At 40.7% G+C, this 21587-nt stretch overlaps 1 protein-coding gene across 2 annotated transcripts in view; it reads left to right on the plus strand.

Moving 5' to 3' along the window:
- The window catches only part of Plcb1 (phospholipase C beta 1), a 673173-nt gene that overhangs the window by 417404 nt on the left and 234182 nt on the right, over positions 1 to 21587 (plus strand). For both annotated transcript variants that reach the window (XM_021181191.2, XM_029472272.1), the window contains exon 4: positions 2004 to 2141. In XM_021181191.2, the coding sequence (XP_021036850.1) occupies positions 2004 to 2141 (138 nt within the window). The remainder of the gene's footprint in view (positions 1 to 2003; positions 2142 to 21587) is intronic.

Below are 21587 nucleotides of genomic sequence, written 5' to 3' on the forward strand. Positions count from 1 at the left end.
AAGAAAGAAAGAAAGAAAGAAAGAAAGAAAGAAAGAAAGAAAGAAAGAAAGAAAGAAAGAAAGAAAGAAGGAAGATGAAGAGTTTTCATAGACTCATAAATACTCAGGTTCCATTGTCAATTCTCTTTCAGTGCCTGCTTTATCAACTTAAGCCCATACACCAACTCTAACTACATAAAGACCAAGGGACTTTTAATGTATGTATGTCACCAGCCATTAGTAGTAAAACATACAAGGATGCCCTGTTCCATGTACATCTTTGCTGATTGTATCTTGCAGTAATATTGTTATAGCAGACAGAATTCTGGAAATCCTTTGAGCATCATTTGGGCACCCCCTTTGGAGAGCCTCTACATGCCTCTAGCTCTCCAGTTTCAGTGATACATCACATGCCTGCTGATTCCCTTTTCATCTTCTGTTGGTTCTACAGCGCTGAAATCCCGCACTTTGAGTCTATAACTCTCCTTTTATGGGATACAGAAGTGATGCTCTGAGGGAAGCTGCTCATCTTTCCAGGAGGCTTCACTTGGCTTCATATGCTCTTGTCTTACCGGTGGAATTGAATTGTCAGCTCTTTAGGGCAAGGTTTATTTCACCATAGCTTGCCTAAAAGTGCACCTCTTCCTACAGCCACACAAGAGAAAGGTTTATTAAGTGAAGGGAAAATGGATGATACGGAGTGAGTGACTTAGCTGGAAAGATTTTGCTTATTTTTATTCTGTTTTTTTTAATTTGTTTTTTCTTTGCAAGGGTTTATAAAAATCCCCAGAAGAAGGCAAGAGTCACCAGGTCAGGAATCAGGCACTGGTGGCCTGGCGTTTGCTAGATAAATAGAAATGCAACCCTGGTCCTGCTCAGAAGCTGGCAACAAATTTGCTAAGAGATTGATTTGATGCTAATTTTCTGCATGGACTGAAAAGTCCTACAGGGCCTGTCCTGTGGGAGGGAAATAAATGCAGCCAAGTTGACTAAGCCCTATTTTCAGTTTTATTTTGAGTTCTGCGAGTTTGGAAACTTCCCTTTCCCAGAAAAAAAAAAAAAAAAGCAAAAACAAAAAACTATATCTCCAAGGGATTGTTACTTATAGGGTTCCAAAAGACTGTAGCTTGCTCAGAAAATATAGCAAGCATCCCCATGTCCAAATCCCAGAATATACTAAGTGAGGGACTTAAACTGTCATATGCAAAGCTCATGCTAACACCCTGTCTTTTATATCTGCACTCAGTGTAGAAGAAGGGCCACAGCAAGAGACTTAGTCATGTTTCTGCCCCAGGAACTTTTCTGTGATAGTAGCAAATCCTGGAGACAATCAGCTTATAATGACAATGGGCTCAGCTCAGCTCATGTTTTAGGGTTCCAGTCTATGATTGCTCTTGGTGATCTAGTGGGTGAACAGCACATCTCACAAAAACAAGCACACAGCAAACCCATTCACCCGATGGCCTGGAAGAGCTAAAGGAAAGGAAGAAGAGAGGGTTCAATATCACTTTTGCAGGGATGCTCACAGTGATCAGAAGACTCCAATAAGACTCAATTCTACCCCCTAACTTCGGACCATTTACCAATAATACCAACACATATGCTTCTAGGAGCAATTTAATTGTTTAAACTGTAGCAGGAATGAGCATTTTTATCCCATAAGATTATCGTTTGTTTGTTTGTTTGTTTGAACATGTCCATAAAGGAATGAAAAAGATGAGATTCCTCAATTTCAATGTTTAGCTCATTAGATGATTGGAGGGAATAGAAGATTAATTTGGATGCATAAAAGTGTGTTGTAGGATGGCCGTAGGATGGAAAGAGTACTTCACTGAAAACCACATGTCTTGATCTGGAAAGTTTTCCTCCATAGCTCTGATCTCCCCAGTCACTGTAAAATGGAAGACTTCTATTCGTACAAGTTTCTTCTGCAAAAGGCAGTTCTACTTCTAGTTCACTTAAAGTTTTTCTACCATGCTAGAATTTTTCCTTATATTCTACTCTTTTTGACATTTCTTATTCAGGACCCCAAGTTGCGTGAACTTCTGGATGTTGGGAACATCGGACACTTGGAACAGCGCATGATAACTGTGGTGTATGGACCAGACCTGGTGAACATTTCCCACTTGAATCTTGTGGCTTTTCAAGAGGAAGTGGCCAAGGTATGGTAGATGGGGACCCTGAAAGTTGTCATCTTCACCTGATCTTTGATGATATTGTTTAATACATGTGGAAGATTTTCAATTCCTTTAATATTTAGTTTGGGTTAAGCTGCCATCTGAAAATAATTTAACTGTCAAGTATATATGTATTTAAAACAGCTTTTAATAAAAACTTTATATGCCTCAGTACAGGGGAACGCCAGGGCCAAGAAGTGGGAGTGGATGGTTGGGGGAGTGGGTGGTTGGGGGAGTGGGTGGGGAGTGTGTGGGGGACTTTTGGGATAGCATTGGAAATGTAAATGAAATAAATACCTAATTTTAAAAAAAGAGAAAGAAAAAGAAAATTAAAGAAACTCAATTGGATAATAAAAAATAAACCCACCAAGAAAAAACAAAAACAAACAAACAAAAAAAATAGCATCTATGTTCAACAACAGAGATTGTTTTCATTGGGTATAGGGCATTAGATAAAATCCCTTTGCAAAACAAACTGTAGATAAAACCCCATTTCATTTCACCTCACCTGGTGAGCATCCTTCCTTCTCTTGTTGGTGTTGACACATTTCCTTCCTTCCTTCCTTCCTTCCTTCCTTCCTTCCTCTCTTCCTCTCTCTCTCTCTCTCTCTCTCTCTCTCTCTCTCTCTCTCTCTCTCTCTCTCTCTCTTTCTTTCTTTCTTTCTCAAGACAGGGTTTCTCTGTGTAGCCTTGGCTGTCCTGGAACTCACTTTGTAGACCAGGCTGGCCTTGAACTTAGAAATCTGCCTGCCTCTGCCTCCCAAGTGCTGGGATTAATGGTGTGCTCGACCACCACCCCGTAGCACCATTTCTAATTCCATTTTCATTTCTAACTCTCCAAGGGTGCTCAGCATCAACACAGTCTAAGCCTATTTCCCCTGCCCACCACATAGAATTACCAGCAGTCATGTAGTAGTTATTTAGTTAGAACATGAAATAAAAATACAGGTTAAGTTTAAATAGTAAATAATTATTCAGCTATTGACTCGAAAAGTGACTTTAAAAATGGGGTTTCTCATTGTAATTAATTACTATTCTACTTAAAAAGCAGGCATTCCAGAAGTGCACAGAATGATCCAGAGTATACAGACAATATAGCAGACAAGAAGTTGTAAATTCTTGAGTGTGATGCGTCCTTTAAAGCAGTAGCTCTCACTCTCACTAACGCTGGAACCCTTTAACACAGTTCCTCAAGCTGTGGAGAACCCCGACCATAGAATTATTTTGTTGCTACCTCATAACTATAATTTTCCTACTCTTCTGAATTGTAATGTAAATATCTGATATGTAGGATATCTGATATGTGACCCCAAAGGGGGTCTAGAGGGACTGCTGTTCTAGAATGTGCATTTGGAAGGGATTGAAACGAACACAATCTAAAGAAGGGCTCCCACTCCCATCCATGTTCATACTTTGTTTTACCGAACTTCCTATTTCCTTCAAGAGTTAAGAACAGGAATCTAAGCATATTTAGGGGCCTGTAAGTCATTTGTGTGCCCTCACAGAGCATGCATATTAAGATCACAGTTACAGAGTCACTCCTGGTGAGGGTGTGTTGTCAGGGACTTGTTGTCTATAATTGGATTTTGGTGCTCTGACAATTGTATAACTGAACCTGTTAGCCTGCTCTGTTAGTGATTTTTGGCAGGGGTTTATTTCTGACCATCTCTGTAATATCAACTTTGGTTCTTTTTAAAATTATTTTTAGTTAATTTATTTTTTACACTCCATATTTTATCCCCCCACCTCCAATCCACCCTCTGACTGTTTCACATTCCATATCTCCTCCTGACCCACCTATTTCCACATGCATATCCCCCCACCCCAACTGACCTCTAAACCCCCTGGGGCCTCCAATCTTTTGAGAGTTAGGTACATCATCTCTGACTGAACACACACCCAGAAGTCCTCTACTATATATGTGTTGGGGGCCTCATATCAGCTGGTTTATGCTGTCTGTTTGGTGGTCCAATGTTAGAGATCTCGGGGATCCAGATTAATTGAGACTGCTGGTACTCCTACAAGGTCTTCTTTCGGGCTTCTCCTTGGGCTTCTTTCAGCCTTCCGTAATTCAACAACAGGGGTCAGCTGCTTCTGTCCATTGGTTAGGTACAAACATCTGCATCTGACTCTTTCAACTGCTTGTTGGGTCTTTTGGAGGGCAGTCATGATAGATCCCTTTTTGTGAGAGCTCCGTAGCCTCAGTAATAGTGTCAGGCCTTGGGACCTCCACTTGAGCTGGATCCCACTTTGGCCCTGTGGCTGGACTTTCTTTTCCTCAGGCTCCTCTCCATTTCCATCCTTGTAATTCTTTCAGACTGGAACAATTATGGATCAGACTTGTGACTGTGGGATGACAATCCATCCCTCATTTGATGTCCTGTCTTCCTGCTGGAGGTGGCCTCTATAAGTTTTCTCTCCCTACTGTCATCAACTTTGGTTCTTTCAACAGAATGAATAAAATACTAACCAGATACAATACTCTGCGGTGTTGGAAGCTACATTTTCCATGTATGTTAAATCCTAATCTGTTTTCTCTATATAACAACAAAGTATAATTTACACTTGGAAAGAATACAATGTGGAGAGCTCTGCCCTGCTGGCATTGCACTTGCCTTCTCTTCCTCCCTGTTTTAGAATTCTTTTGTTAACTTACTGGGTTGTTTAACCACATAGATGACTATAGGTAAACAAATGCTAAGCATGTCATAAAAATTTCTCTCTTCTGATACACCTACATCCCCCTTTATGAAATGTCCAATCTTGATATCCATTATGTTTCTAGTTAAGCAGTTCAGTAAATGTTACTTGCAGGCAGGTCTTTACTGAGATTGAATGTAGACCTACTATGTTGTGCATCAATCTGTTTATCTTCTGTTGCTTTAAGCCTTTGTGAAGTTATATTTTTCTAAGTGTTCAATTTCCTCCTCTCTGTGATTTGAACACACCAATTTTCCTTAGATTATAATTTCTAGGCCCATTTGGGTGAATCCAGTGTGGCCATGACCCTGAGTCAATTGAGAAGAGGAGAAAGAGAGGAGCCAAGTCTAAGTGTAGGAGCCAAGAAAGAGAGCAGAAGGTAAAAAGGAGCAGGGAGCCAACATGGTTAGCTTAGGTATGGAAGAGCCTCTGGGGGAAGGCATTGCATGTACCAGGCAGGGACTGAGGGATGCTGGAAGAACCTGGTGGCTAGGTCCACTGTGATATGTAAGTATGTACCTCAGCTATTTGATCCAGAGTTTGAGACTTAAGTCATGATATAGGATGCACAGTAAAACCCTGTGTCCCCTGAACTTTGAATTCTAGCAGAAGACTTTGTTTACAAGTAGACAGTAGCTCATGCCATTATTCAACATGTATTTGCAGCGGGAGTCTTTCCTGTGCCAGACACAATTCCAGTATTAGAGCTTCCGTGATGAACATGGATATTTCTTCTGGTGTTCTAGAAAAAAATTACCAGCTAACTCTCAGCAAAACATGCCTTAGGTCAGTTAAAGTCATGTGCAGAAGAATAAAGCAGGAGGCCTGAGGAGGTAGAAGCAGAAGGAGGAACGCTTCTCTTAATAAGTCAGCCAGGGAAGGCCAATCTCTGAAGGAAGCTGTGTACTTGAAACACTAGCATAGAAACAATTCCAAACTTGATGAACTTAGATGCTTTCTTATTTGTTTATTTGTTTTTGAGACAGGGTTATGCTATGTGTGCCAGCCTGACCGCAAACCTTGAATGTTGTGTTGAGCCCAGGGTGACTTCAGGCTTGTAGTCATCCTGTCTCAGCCTTACATGTGCTGGAGCTAAAGCTGTATGCCAGCCACGACGTGTGGCTGAAATTGAAATTTTAATTTAGTCCTTAAGAAAGGACAGATATACAAAGGAAACTCCCTCTGTGGTTGGACTAAAAACAGTGTCTCTTACAGTTAAACAACAGTCATATCCTCCTGACACAGCCTGACGTGCCAGCCTTCCTGCTCCTGAACAATCAGCTTCCCTCTGGGGGTTTAATGTGTCTGAGGAATAGGAATGTAAGTCACAGTGTTCTCTACACATCCCTGCTTTCCAGAAGGCCAGTGGCCATACTGTGTTTGCTATCACTTGGCACTCCAGGATCTTATCTCACCTCCCTGAGATGCCAGGCCACACTGCAGAGCTTCAGCAGAGATGGGGAATGTCTTGGTTCTTTTAGGTTCTTAACTTTGATTCCACTGACTCCTTTGTACAATCTACTGCAAGGTTGGGAGGGAGGTATCCATTAAGTAAATGAAAACAAAGGTTGAAGAGAATAAACAAAATTCATCATAAATGTGGCTGCTTCATCATCTGAGAGAAAGGAAAAGGAATATAAAAACCTGGACAAGATATCTTTAGGGAGCACCCTATATTTTTTTAAACATCGCACCATGACTACATCCTCCTTGAAAACCCCAGCAATGCTAGTCACTGGCCTCATTCAGAGACACATGTCCACTAGCCATTATTACTGTCATCTTGGCTTTAACTTCTTCTATTCTCCTGTGGACCTTGGACTTGAAGGCTTATGCAAGCATAGCTATCACACCTCGTTGTTCTCCTTCATGATCATCTCTGCACATGCACTTGCCCTATGGCTTTTTCTAGTAGTCTGGTAGAGCCTTTAGTTCTCCAAGTTTTGGTCCAGCTTCCTTTGGGATTCCCTGTCATTCAGAAGTGCTTTGATGCTCAGTATCCCTGTTCACATCTCATTTAACTCCTGTAGCATCCTCAGCCACAAGGACAATCACTCTTTCTCACAGACTGCAAAGGCAGTTGTAGGCTTACATGTGTGCAGGACCTTGGGTGTATTAATAGCTACACTGCACAGAAATAAGGTAGAGAAGATTGGAGAGGATGTTAGTCCCTCCGACCATCTCCATGAGCCATTCTAATCAGTGTCACCGCTCCTCCACTTCTCCAAGTTGCTGAGAACAAGTAGGTACAAAACTTGATTGTGGCCAGAGTCACTAGAGAGCCTTATTAAAAGATTGTGTGCACAGACCCACCCGGCGAGTCTGGAGTAGACTCTGAGTATTTGCATATTTAGCAATTTCCCAGAAGATTTGTATCCTGCAGATCTAGCTAGGCCTTGCAATCTAGCATTGTCTGACCTCTGGGTCAAAAGGAACTAGAGAATCCAGATAGGATGTTAAATATAGACAGCAGTTGTTTTCATATATCATGTTAGATGAACAATTAGAACTATGAGCTGGATGTGATTTGGGGACTTCTATTGGCAGCTTTTCAAGCTAGATTCGTATTAAGGAAGACAAACATTGCACTGAATAGAATCTCAGGTCTTGACCTCTGAGCACAATGGGGACAGCCCATCAGCTTACTTACAAGAGCCAACTCTGCATTCTTAAGCACATGTGTATACTCTCAAATGTACAAACATTTCCCAGAGTCTTTGGGATACCTAAGCAATATGGACTTTTTGCATGACACTTCTCATAATAATGACTTATTTGTATCTCCACTCAGATTGCAGTCTTAATAAGGTATCTCCATATGCTGTGATGTGGGGAGTGGCGGGGGGGACAGAATAACACGAAGGAAAATCATTGGGATGTCTCTTGTCTTCACCTCTGAGCATGTAAGGAAAATGAAAGTTTGAGGGGGACAGACTATGATGTAAGTAGGGAAAAATCTACACACTGCTCAGTATTCTACAAGATCACCTCTCAAAATTCAACCCATTAATTAAATAAATGCAAAACAAGCAGTGCAACTGTTGCTGAGGAGACAAGAGTGGGCTGTTGTGTTGCTGGAGAAAACAAGGCCATTGTAAATGAAATGTTTCTCCAGCACAGAGGCCATTTTTTTTTCTTACTGTAGGAAAGAAATAAGCAGGGGAGGAAATCTATATTAATAAGTTCAAAATTAGGGACATAGAAAGGAACACAGGAAAGGGAAGAAAACACTTAAGGAATCTACAGTACTGAAATCTCAGCCATACTCTCCTGACACATGGATACGAGCCTGGAAGTGCCTTGAGAATTTATGTAAGGTTTTAATCCATAAAGTGAAGAAGTTGGGATCATTCACCCATTGACATATTCAACAATTGTATGAAGCTCTGCACAGTATCACAAGGTTTGTTCTGGTTGCTAAGGATAAAACAGTAAACAAAACAATGACTTTGCCATATGGAGCAATTCTAGTGAGGGAGAGACAATTAAGAAAATCAACCAGGAAGGAAGGGAAGACTTAGCAAAGGTCAAGTTGAAGTTACGAGTGTTGGGAAGTGGACAATACGTAAGCTGGTCACACCAGACAACTCTATTACCCGGGAAACGGGGGTTTCCTTTTTAGGTTCTCAAGCTCCTTAATAAGAAATAATTTTAAAAACAGAATCAGAAGGAGGTGTGAAGAGAGAAACCTACCATTGTTGGCGAGCTGTAAACCCTGAAGGAGAAAGATAGAAAGGAGAGAGAGAGAGTCACACCATTTGCAATGGAGTCGAAAAGCATTCCTCTTGAGGGCTCAATAGGATTGTGAATTCAGAGAAACTGTAAAATGCCCAGAGTGCCTGAGAAAATATGTTTTTTGTGGGTTTGTGAGTTTGTTTGTTTGGTTGGTTGGTTGGTTTTTGTGGCAATACCCAAAAGAAAAAGAAAAAGAAAGAAGGGAAAAGATGGAGCTGGAAAGACAGCTCAGTAGATAAGAGCACCAGCAGCTCTTGCAGAGGACCTGGGTTCAATTCCCAACACCCATGTGGTGTTTCACAACCTTTCATAACTCTAGTTCTACCCTGTTTTGTACTCCTCAGAGATCAGGCACACACGTGATACAAAAACATATATACAGACACCCATATACATAAAATAGAAGATTCTTTTTAAGGGAGAAAGAAAACAGAAGTTATATATTTTCTGGATTAGGTGGCAGAAAAGCAGAAAAGACTGTGATGGAAGCACTGTCTAGTCTGCACCAGTGGGGAGGCTTGTGGCAAAGAGGAGTTCTTTACCTCATCAGGGTGATAATCTTCTCTTCTTAGGGTATGAACTCCTGACCAGACAAGTAACAGACCCAGATGGGTTAACACTTAATAGGAGGAGAGCCTAGTATGTGGTGTTTTAGGTAGCTTAGAATATCAGATCTCCACTTAAGCTGAAAGATAAAACTTGAATTCTGTTTTAACTAGGAAGAAGCTGCTTTGTCTCAATGGCTTCAAGGAAGAGCAGACACCTCCTGCCACCTTCTCATAGAGTACTTTAAATCCTTAGAAAGGGCTTCTTTTTCTAGAGTTACCAGACATTAGATAATAAATAGCATTTAAAACCATCATGAAACTAAATGAAGCTCAATGAGAGATCAGCTGGGAAGTGACCAAATGTGGGTTGAGGTCCAAAATCAACGATGGAGGAGAGGTTTGCCCTTAATGGCCTCTAAGGGTGTTAATCCCTGTAGTATCTGTGAGTTTGTTATACCCCAGCAAAGATTTGTAGCATCTGAAGAAATAACCCGGGAATATGTTTTGACATAGAATATTCCAGACAGACAAACAAAATGTATAAAAGTTCTCCAGCAAGATAGAACTTGGTATGTCTAGAGACAGCACAGGGCACACACGACAGGAGAGAGACAGCAAGGCTGAGAACAAGCCATAGCAAGGAAGGACTCCACTTTTATTGTGAGTGAATTCGAAGCCATTAGGGAGTTCTGAACTGAGGGAAGATGTAATCTAACTTAGTGTTTCTTCAGTAATGAGTGGGGTCAGGGGAGGGAGATGACAGCAATAGAGAAAATCAAGTTAAGTCGAAACTTCTGCACTGCTCTAAGTGAACTGCCATTTACTGGAGCAAAGAAGAGATTTCGGAGGAAATCAAAGGGGGTCTGATCTCCATAATTTGAAGTAAGAGCCAACAGCAGATACTTATGATCTATGCTATATAAAGGACAAAGAAAGATGGTGTTGGCATTTTGTCCTGAATGTGGCATACTTTAGAATTATCCCTCATTGACATAGGAAAGTTTAATCTAAACTGTAAATTTTGAGTTTGGGGTATATGCCAGAGATTAAGTTTTGATCAGTTCAATTTGAGATCATGAAAAATCCATGTGGACATGCTGAGTGGGAGGTTCATTATATGGGCCTAGTGTTGAATAATGAATGTGACATACAAACTTCTTGAATTAGATATAGATTAGATTTATTAATATTAGATAATTACTAGTGTTTAAAATCATCATGAGACTTAATGAAGCTGGATGAAAGATCAACTGGAAAATGACCCTAGATAGAGAAGGACGCTGACCTCGAGTCAGGAACACCCCAACATCACATAAGAGTCAGAAATAAAAGAAACTGAAGGAGCAACCTGCAAGGCACCACCCATAAATGTATGTCAAAGACGATTTCAAGGGTGAATGAAATACACTACACCAGTGTTGCTCTGAGTTCCAAGGAAGACAAAGACCAGACATTGACAACCGGCTCTAATGACACCAAGGTCACTGCTATAAAGACACCTTGTTAGGGACACCTCAGTGGAGTCTCAGGTTCAAATCCCTGACCAGAATGACATTGGGAATTTGGGATGCAACAAGAAATGAAAATCAGTTTCCTCTTTGGAAAGTCATGATGTAATGCACAACAGAGACATGGGAAAATTCCTGAGGCAGAGAGCAAGGTCAAGGTGCTTTTAAGGCATGAAATACCTTCTTATATATGATGGAGACTGCTCTTGTACAGGAAACCCAGCTGTTCATGTAGATAAGTGGACTTATTAGGAGGTATCTTTGACTAGACAAGAGAAAGAGGAGTTAGTATAGGATTTGAGAGAGTTAAGTCTGGGGCCAAACTGAGACAACCCTCTCTTTTTATAAGTGAGATTTTATGGAAACATAGCAACACCCATTTGCTTCCATATTGTCTAGGGATATTTGTACATGGAAAAGGTGAGTTGTTATGATATAAATCATAAAAATAATCAAAAGTCAAAAATACTACCATCTGATCTATAACTCCAAATGTCCAGCCGTAGGTCAGTGAGATGGTTCATTGACCCTGACAGTCTGTGTTCAATCCCCAGAACTCAGAGGGTAGAAGAAAACCAACTCCCACAAGTTGTCCTCTGAACTCTACATATGTGCTATAGCATGCATATGTATATATACATACATACACACATAAATATATATTATACATACACATATACACATTCAATACATACTTCACACATACATACACAGTACATGCATGCATATATACACATATACATACATACATACATACATATGTACACACACACAGATGCACACACACAGGATGGGGGAGGAACTGTTCCTATTCTACTGTCCAGAGAAGCTGAACTTAGGTGGGAGCAGTGGAATGGGCACTTTGTTTAGGTGAGGACAGAAGAATGCACTGATGGTCTTAGTAGCTGAACAGCATAGAAGAAATTCCTTCTGATTACCTCCATTTTCTTATCACTGAAGCTGAATTTTGGTCTGCAGTCACTCAGTGAGAACAATGAGTATTTGATTTCTCAAGCACTTTTCTTCACTAGTTAGTGAATTACTTTAAAGACCTAACTGGTGAGGTTACCTCAGACTGTAAAAGGCAGGTCATTTACATCCCTCCACAAAATCCATGTCATTTCCAGTAAGCTAAATGACTCATCAGGACGAATTTGCGATTGGACAGTGTGTCTTAAGAGAAAATGTTTTTCTTCTGCCTGCCCACTACAATACTTTATCATGTATCCTGTTTTTCTCTCTGGGTGTGGTAGAGCAACTGCCTTGTAGGTGTGTCTACTAGTATGTTATAATCACATTCACTGTGAGCAGCATCCTGTGGGCCACAAACTATGAAGTGCTGTGAGCCAGAGGCAGCCTGTCCCAGGTCCCAGGATTGCTATATGCTAGCATACAACTTTGGGTCTCAGGGACCCCAATTGCGCTGTTAAGAGAACACTCATTTCCCAAAGAAGCTCAACCAGTAATGAAATCTGTCCTGGAATTTAGCCCAGAGGAATCCCAATCTGTAAAGAAAGCAGAGGCACCACCTTACTCCTTTGCATTTAGAAAGCCCTATGTTTACCTTTGGGTCTAATAAGCTCCTTCTCTAGTTATCAGCAGTAAAAGCTCTAGAGATGGTGTTCTAGAGAGCCTGGTGCTTGTGGTCTAAGGAGAAATGAGTCTTATATGTGATGCCTGAGTGGTTGGATAATAGGAGTCTTGTCTGCTCGCCCCCTCTCTGATTCCTGTTCCATGAAATTAGTGAAGTCATCTGTCACCTGACAGACAGGATACCAGGCTCTGATATGAAATACCAAATTGTAGGACACATTGGTAGGACCCCCACTTGTGCATATTGCAAATCAGCACCTCTTTTGTCAGACTTCAGCCTTAATGTTGCTCCATTCTGTTGGGAAGCAGCACACTCAACTGCTTTCGAGCCCAGTGGGTTGAGACAGAGATGTCCAATAATTGCTGTGAGAGGAAATTATATGTCGCTTAACTGCACAAGCATTGGCAGATACAACTGCTTTCATCTTTCTCTAGCAGTGAATTCTTTTAAGCATTTATAAACAGGCAAAGCAAAACAAATTCATTTTCGTATAGCCATATGAATGTTCACTAAGCACCCAGCAAAGTGTTCATATCCTAACTATAGCCTGGTGGACTTTTGACAAGGAAGCACACCCGTATTACTAGGATGCAGATCTAAAGCTATCCCATAAAATCTATCAGCACCAGGATCCCAGGCATCTACCCATCTAAAAGTCCTTCTTCTAAAGTTGATCTCTTCTGTCTGTTTTCAAAGTATCTTTAAGTGGTTTTATAGAATGTAGCCATTATTGTCTGTCTTCTATTATTCCAGATTTATGAGTTTAGTGTTCTCCGCTTTATGGGGAGAATTTGCTAATTCTCTTTGTTACATAGTATTCTGTTCTTTATGCTATAATTGACAGATACCCTGACAGTTCCTAATTTAGAGCTATTACAATCCAGAAGCAACGCAGCTTCCTTTCCTGGGGGCATATTGTAAAAAAAATAATTGCTGGTCATAGGTTTTTTTTTCTATGTTCTGCTTTAATTCCCAGCTATATTTTTAAATGTTGTTTTGCACACACTGAGAGAGAGAGAGAGAGAGAGAGAGGGGTGGGGGGGAGGTAGAGAGAGACAGGGAGAGAGAATGTATTCTCCAAAAAATCATTGTGTGCACAGAGCATCAGTCTTCAGCATCTGCACTTTCTAAAGGGACCCTCTGCAGGTCTGTCTTGGCAAGTTTAATTCACTTGTTTGAAGGTTACAGTGTGAGAGTTCCTGGAACCTTCTTTAACTTCATCCACATGATCTATTTTCCCAACATCTACACAACATCAAAGCTCTCCGTCTCTCCCTTTTAATGAGCCCTTCTTTCTTCCCATACTTTCTTCCTGTGGGCTGTTTTATTAAAATCTTAAAAGGTCTTATTGGTGGTCATTTTCCTTTTCTTCTAGAAACTTTGCTTTGCTTTCCAACTCATCCTGCCTTTCTGCATAAGGTCTAGGCCTCACTTGAGCTCCACCACCTCCTTTCCCAGCCAAAGATCTCCATGAAATTTTCACTGTTCTTTCCTTTTTATCAAAAGTGCCATCATGTTTTCTGCATGTTTTACTCTGGACTTGCCTGGTGGTGCATTTAATGCATTGCCATAGATATGTGACCCAATGAAAGCAAAACAGCAGAGCTCAGTCCCTCTTGGAAAGAGAAATCGAGTTCCATTTTGGCATGTGATGGATAGGGTCCTGGAAAGTGTCTTGGGGGGGGGGTGAAAGAAGGTGAGGAAGAAGGAAGGGCTAGAGAGAGTGAAGGAGGGATAAAAGAAAGGAGTCATTTCAACATTGAGAACAACGGATAGATTGTGTAAAAATGTCCAAGTCCTAGAGACCTTGAGCATCATGGACTCTAATCTTCTTATCTTTCAGAGTAAAAGAAATTGAGGTTGCTCTATTGGTAATTGTTTAAAGCTTTCTCCCATAGAAGGTTCCTGTGATTTTCCAAAATCTTAAGTAGGAGGACATGGACTGTATGTCTTACAATGACTTCCCTTTTTCTGATTATTCCCAAACCCAACCTGTTCTCACTGAGAACCCCGGTTGCTGCTGTCTGTATACCCATTGGTCACTGGGAACTTTTTAAAATATGAAAGTCAACTTCTACATTCTAGCAGTTGACACCTTCAAGCTAAATAAATGAGAGAAGTTGATACATAGGAAATACTATTTTTTTGTTTGTTTGGGGGAGAAAAAATCAGTTAGACAAGAGGTACACACCTATAATCCTAGCACTTGGGAAGCTGGGATTTAGTATGGTAGATGTAAGTTCAAGACCTGAATTATGGTGCCAAACAAATAAATACAAGAAGAGAGGGAAAGAGAAGAAACTGTATATTCTTTGAAATACAGATGAAAAGTAAAAAGGAATAGTTGCCAAGTTAGGGGAATGAATTCCACAGACAGGCAAGCTTTAGAGATAGTCCCCAGTTGTTGGAGGACCCACATGAAGGCCAATCTGCACATCTGCTACATATGTTTAGGGAGGTCTAAGTCAAGATGATCTATGGTTGGTGGTCCAGTCTCTGAGAGTCCCCATTCTTTATTGTTTCCAAATACATTGCAACAGCACATGCCTATGTCATTTCTCAGTCTCCCCCACCAATCATCACACAGGCTAAGCTCAGTCCACTGCGCTCTTGATCTGATAGCTATGCGCATCTGTCACTGGAAAATAAAATTTTCCTTACTTTCTGTGCCTAAATTTTGCAAGAATATTAGTCAGATAAATCCTAAATTTGACATTGTGGAAATGTCAGCCACTTGGAAACTCTTATAAAAGATTAGAAGTTCAGAAGTCAAAAGAGAGAGGTTTATAATAGAAAGTGAGGAAAGGGCACCTTGGACTCCATCTCCTCCTTACACCATGGATAAGCCACAGCAGCTGCCATTCTGGGATGTTGGAGAAAAGCACCTTTGCCTTCTCTCTTTGAGTCTCCTTTCAGCATGTGTTAAACATGAACTGCTTGGAGCCAGACAGGATTCCACATGGAGATCCCTGAGCAAAAGTGAAGAGAAAGTATAAAGATGATCAAAGAAATGCTTGAGATGTCTGATTGTGAGCTACCTTGTATCCCAGTAGCCCCAGAAATGCAAGACAGAAAGCCATCTCAGCAGCGGCATCTTCTCTCCTCATCCCCCCCACCTCACGGGACAGAGACAAGATGCTTCCAACTTGCTCCTTTCCATCACAGTCTTTGGAGACCCGGTAGCTGAATATGTCTTGAATGTGTTATTTTGGAGCCAGGGCTTGAAGGAGACAGGCGGATACAGAAAGGGAGAGTTGAAAGGAATGGAAATATAAGATAATAATAATAATAATAATAATAATAATAATAATAATAATGATAGGGAGAGAGGGAGGGAACAGGAAGAAAGAAAGAAGAGAAAAGAAAGATAAGTCACTGTTGGTTTTTTGCAGGGAAGAAGAGCTTGAAGACAATCTGACTGTGTCTTATGTTCCCCTCCATATGTAAAGTCCTGGAGAAAAACAATTGCTTGGCATCCTATGAGAAAGACTGGTGGCTCTGCCTTGACATCAGTCACACTGTCTTGAGGAATCTTGCTAAGTGTTCGCAATGAGTAATCTGTATATCACTGAAGATGAAAAGAAATTTTTGAGACTAACTAACTAGTTAATTTTCTCATTGGCAGTATAATAATATCTACTGATTCAAACAAAGATTTACTTACCCGCTATTTGTCCTGCACAGCTCTGAGCACTAAGGTTAGAGAAATAACCGAACATAAGAAGAGAAAGCAGACTGAGAGCAAAACAAATCAGGACAGGTCAAATGCAGAGGACTGGGGAGGGCTAGAGAGTGGGCAAATGCTTGAATACATGAGAGGATGCCCATGGATGAAAACCTGAGGAAGATAAGTGAGACAGGATCCCAAGAATGCCCAGAATGATAGTAGAACTCGGGGACCAGTGTAGTTGAAGACAATGTGGTAAAAGACGAGAAACGACAGGATGTCAGGTGATGCCAGCCCAGTGACAGCTGGCACTCTAAAAGTCACCTTTATTGTTGTCACTGCCCAGGGGATGGATATGGTGTGCCACACTCTAACTGTATTGCTCTTCTTCCAGACATACAAAGACAGAAGGGAGAAGGATACCTGAATGCTTGGGCTAAAGTCTAAATAGAGACTAGACTCAGAATCTATTTCCAAGGCCAAAGATTTGTTGATGGTTTTGCTGTATAATAAAAGGTAAAAGAGGATGCTAAGGATGACTACAGGGATTTTTTTTTAAGCAAGGGGAAAATCAGAAAACAGCCTGAGAACAATGGATTATGAGCCCTGAGACCTCTTACCCTGCTTAAGATATTATGAAAGAGATAAGAAAGGAATGTGAATAGCTGTCACTAAGAGAATGATAGGGGTCATTAGGAAATGCTCAGACCTGTTGAGACACAGTTTGAGCTTGGGTACCACTGGTCATCAAGCACAGAGTGAGATAGGAAGTGGGGTAAGAAGGAGGGCAAAGGGAGGTGGAGGTGGACCTCAGAGAAGTATGTATGAGGACCTTGGTTCAATGGGGAAAGAACATGCATATGTTCATGTGTGGATGTACATGCATGCACACACACACACACACATACAGAGAGAGAGAGAGAGAGAGAGGAGAGAGAGAGAGAGAGAGAGAGAGAGAGAGAGAGAGAGAGAGAGAGCAGCATTTATCTTTTAAGAGACTGAGCAAACTATTTAGACAGAACTGTGGTGTGGTGTACAGCATAGGAGTCAGGGAGCCATGGTAACAGTAGCATGGAAAGGCAGACGTTTATCTGTGTGTATTATTGGTTCTTGTGTTTTCCACTGTATATCAGGAAACATAAAGGAAAATGGTCTTTGCTGTTAATAGATCCAGCCTAATAAGACCAATGTCCCTGGCTATCTTCTCAAACCAAAATGTTTGCCCATCCCTAGATGTCCATGTGCTTTCTGAAGAACCTATAGATGGAAATCATATTTCCCCCAGAACCCCCAACAACTTACCTATGATTTCTCCTGTGCACGTATACACATTGGAGCTAAGCAAACAGGGTTGTATGTACTGCTAGTACAGGTGAGAGTGGGTTTCAGTTAGGCAAGGGAGTGGCATGGTAGCACTTAGCAGTGGATGGTCCAGCTCAGAGGTAGAATATAACAGCTCTGAAGTCCAGTGCAGAAAACTTTAAAGTCATCTAGAAGAGAGCACAACAATATGAAAACAAATGAAAAGCCAAAGGCACAGAGTAGCTCTTGCAGCAGAGGAGGGACTAACAGGATTAAGGTTCTTACCAAGGGCCAAGCCTCTCCTCACTTCAAGGGAAAGAATCAAGTCTACTACTGGGTTTAAAATAAAGTCGGGAGGTATAATTAAGGCATTTTAAACAGATTGCTTTCCAAATGAGAAAATTACATTTTACCTGAATTCCTTCATTATGTTATATGTTAATGAGGAACTACCTGTGAGTACTTAAAACCCAATTTTCCAGGAACAGTTTTAATTTTGTCAAACGTTTCTGTTTAGCAAATAAGCGATACCATTTACCTCCCAAGCAATGGTGATTGCTCCCTGATTCCTTCTTGAAATCCCCCCACTGTGGAATTAGCTGTGATCTTTCTTCCTTTCCTTCTTTTTTTCTCTCTCTTTCTTTCTTTCCTCCTTTCTTTTGTTTAATCTCTTTGCATTTATATCTTCAAACAGAGTTTCTTTTAGAATAAGCAGGGCTAGATAATTACTATAATAGCAGAACCTGATTGCATGCACTTATTATCGGTAGTGTGCAGTACTAAGTCAGCCATGGGCAAAATAATTAATTCTAAGACCATTAGGATTAGAATAATACCAAATATTTTCATAAAAGTGATATTAGGCTACTGGGGGCCACTGTCCCAAGCATATAACCACTTGATGTGGAGCTACGCGTATGAATCATTAGGAGTTCCATACACAAGGGATGAGTCAGGAAAGTAGCTGAAGAGAGAACTATCGTGCCTCTACCCACCCAGCTGATGCAAAAAGACCCTCAAAGCTCACAACTATAAAACAGACCTCTCCTCATCTAATTTCAAAAAGCACATGTAGCTGTCTTTTTCTTTCATCTCTTCATTGGTGTGAGGCTGGATGCCTTAGTCCATCATTGGCTCTGTAACAAGATAACTAAGTGTTTGAAATTGGAAAAAATAGAGGTTTATTTGTCTAAATGTGTTCTGTGGTTTGAAATTTAAACCGGAGGAGTCACATCTGGCTAGAACCCTGGGCTCTGATATAAAAGGAAAGCAGGTTTCTATGGAAAAGACATGAGGGTCACATTTTTTAATATCTCACTCTGTGTCACTAACTCAGTCCCATGAAAATGAAGACTCCCTCACACTCCAATTCCAAGAACACCAATAATCTTCCCAATGAACATGTCACATCTTGATGGCCCCATTACCCAAGACCACAATGACAATTAAAATTTAGCTTGAGTTTCAGAGGAGACAAACCTTATTAAAACTGCAGAAAAGGGGCTAATATTTTTCACACTGTTCACTTCATGATAATCTTAGTCTGACTTCACTACATTAAACTTTTCCTGAATGTCAGACAAATAACTTCTCTAAGGAGTCTAGCATTGTAGTAGATCTAGCACCTGCTTAAAACAGATGAAACTGGACCTCTGCATGGTCAATGTGCTTCCATGCATGCGAATGCTTTTCTAGAACTGCAGAGTACCATTTAGTGCAGTGCTGTTTCTCTTGACTGGAGGAAGGTGGTTGGGTATCACTTCTTCACAATGTAGCACAAAGCATAGAGCAAGGTGTGGAGCAGGCCAGAGCTGCCAGTACACATGCCCTAAACCCCAGCATTTCTAAACCCATACTTTTTTATGGAATAGTCCTTCAGCCTATTAAACCTAACATCTAAAAATCCCATTCCAACACAGTTCACATTACAATAGGAAACATAGAAAGTCAACATAACCAATCCTGTGGCCAAAAGGATGTTCAAAACTTAAAACTATGGGGAGACATAGGAATTAATTTCCAAAGACAAAAATTCTCAAGCATAGAAATCTTTTGTTTGTTTGTTGTTTAACAAACATTTGTGTGGTCAGCTTAACTCAGTTACTAAGAATTTTCCACCCAGTTTGTAAACACACTCAGACATAAATGATGAGATTCTGTATAAGTGAAACAATGACACACATGTTGTCCCCATGCCCTTAAACAAAATTCATGGTGTTTTCTACACCACTCCTTCTGCATACTGATTCACTTAGCTCAGAATTTGGCCTCTTATGAATTACAAGGTTCTGACATGAACTGATTGTCCGAAAGGTAGATCCATTAGACCAGCACATGGAATTTTCTATGAAAAGTAAAGAAACCAGTCAGATTCTCTGTGGCGACAGGTTCCATCATCTAGGACAGCCATAGGAAAGACTCATAGATGGAACTGTAGGAAAGAGCTCACCAGTCGGAAAGGTATCATGCCATCTGGAAAAGTCTGATGGCAAACTCATTGCAAAACCAGTAAGCATTGTCCCTGGGCTCTTGCCTCTTGGCTTTTTGATGAACTTGGATTATTCATGCATTTCATCTTCTACAATTTGGCCAGTTTTTCCATCAATTACAATACATAAATCAATGCCCTTGATCAATTTTCCTTATTTCCCAAGTTAGCTTGAGTTGCACATTAGTCAAAGGTAGCCTAAAGGCATCTGAAAATAATGATGCATCTTTCCTTGCTATACCTCAAGCTGACAAATATTATGTTGTCTCAATTCTGGCATTATCAGACACTAATACACTTCTTGTTTGGGGTTTCTTGTGGCTGACACAGTGGCAATGGTAGTCTTGTCAATTTGTGATTGACAATCACTTCTCTTTGGGTCTGAGATGAAAATAAGAACATTCTCTTGATACTCTGTTACCAAATTTTAGACCAGGAGTGTCAGAAATGTTTCTAATATTCTGAGTGTTCTATCTCACAGCACACCGGCAGTGACATCTCTTAGGGTCTTTTCTGGTTCAAACACAGGCTGTGCAACACAAAGATTCTTCACAGCATCATGGAGACAGCTGCCTTGCATTTAGATTCTCCTTCACGCAGTGGAGTGCAGTGAGGCATGCTCAGGCAGGAAGGCCAGTCTGAAGGAGCATACCACGTTACCCCTCATTCATATCTTGCACTGATACCACATATTGTTACAAATTTCACTGTTACAAATACAGCAGTTAGCAACTATCTGCAAGTAGAATATGAAGTACTTAAAATGTGTGACAAGTGTTGAAATATCCCGCTTTAAATTATGACAAATCCCAAGACCCTTTCACTATGTAAAAGGAGAGAGAAATTTATAAGGAACAGAGGATACTTAGGCCAGAAGAGCTGCCCTGATAGTAAGTGCTGATGTGTGCCATTTTAGGTTTTTCTAAGTTCATAGAACATGTAACATCAAGGAACAAACTCTAATATAAAAGATGGATGCTGGTGATAGTAATGAGTTAATGTAGGTTGATTGAGTCTAATACATCTACCATTCTGGTGGTGGACATTTAATAATGAAACAAGCTATACATCTGGGAGTGCAGGTAAGACATGGGACCCTTTGTACCTGCCATTCAGGTTTGCACTGAAATTAAAATGGTATTAAAATGTTTATTGAGAGTGTAATTTCAGAGGCTGAGGAGATAGCACTATTAAGGAAATGCTGGCTCTTTGGCTCTTCTGCATACACATAAAGCCAGTTGTGATAGTGCGCATCTGGAATTACAGTGCTGGAGAAGGGGACAGAGACAGGCAGGGGCCTGGGGCAGCCAGCATAGTCAAACAGGAACCTCCAAGCCGGGCATGGTGGTGCATACCTTTAATCCCAGCACTCAAGAGGCAGAGGCAGGCAGATTTCTGAGTTTGAGGCCCGCCTGGTCCACAAAGTGAGTTCCAAGACAGCCAGGGCTATACAGAGAAACCCTGTCTCGAAAAAAAAAAAAAAACCTAAATAAATAAATAAACCCCAACAACCTCCAGGATCAATGATCGACACTGTCTCAAGACATATGGGGAGAATGATAAAGTGAATGTGCAAAGTCAGTCTCTAGCCCCCACCCCCATAGGTACACATGCGTACACACAGATGACCATAGCTCACACACATGTGCATACAACACATACAAAAGAGTTTTTCATACATAATTACAATAAATAAATGTGCCAAAACATGATCCTTGCAAGTACTTTACAACAGTATGCATTGACTTGTAATTCAATATGTATACAGTTATATTATGTATTATATGTATATGTGTGTAAACAGGGAGATACCCAGAGACTTTCTAGAATATTTTCACCTCCTCAAAGAATATTTTGAATGAATATATGTGATGGTTTGTATATGCTTG

The sequence above is a fragment of the Mus caroli genome, chromosome 2 (assembly GCF_900094665.2).
Source record: "Mus caroli chromosome 2, CAROLI_EIJ_v1.1, whole genome shotgun sequence".
Classification (NCBI taxonomy): domain Eukaryota; kingdom Metazoa; phylum Chordata; class Mammalia; order Rodentia; family Muridae; genus Mus; species Mus caroli.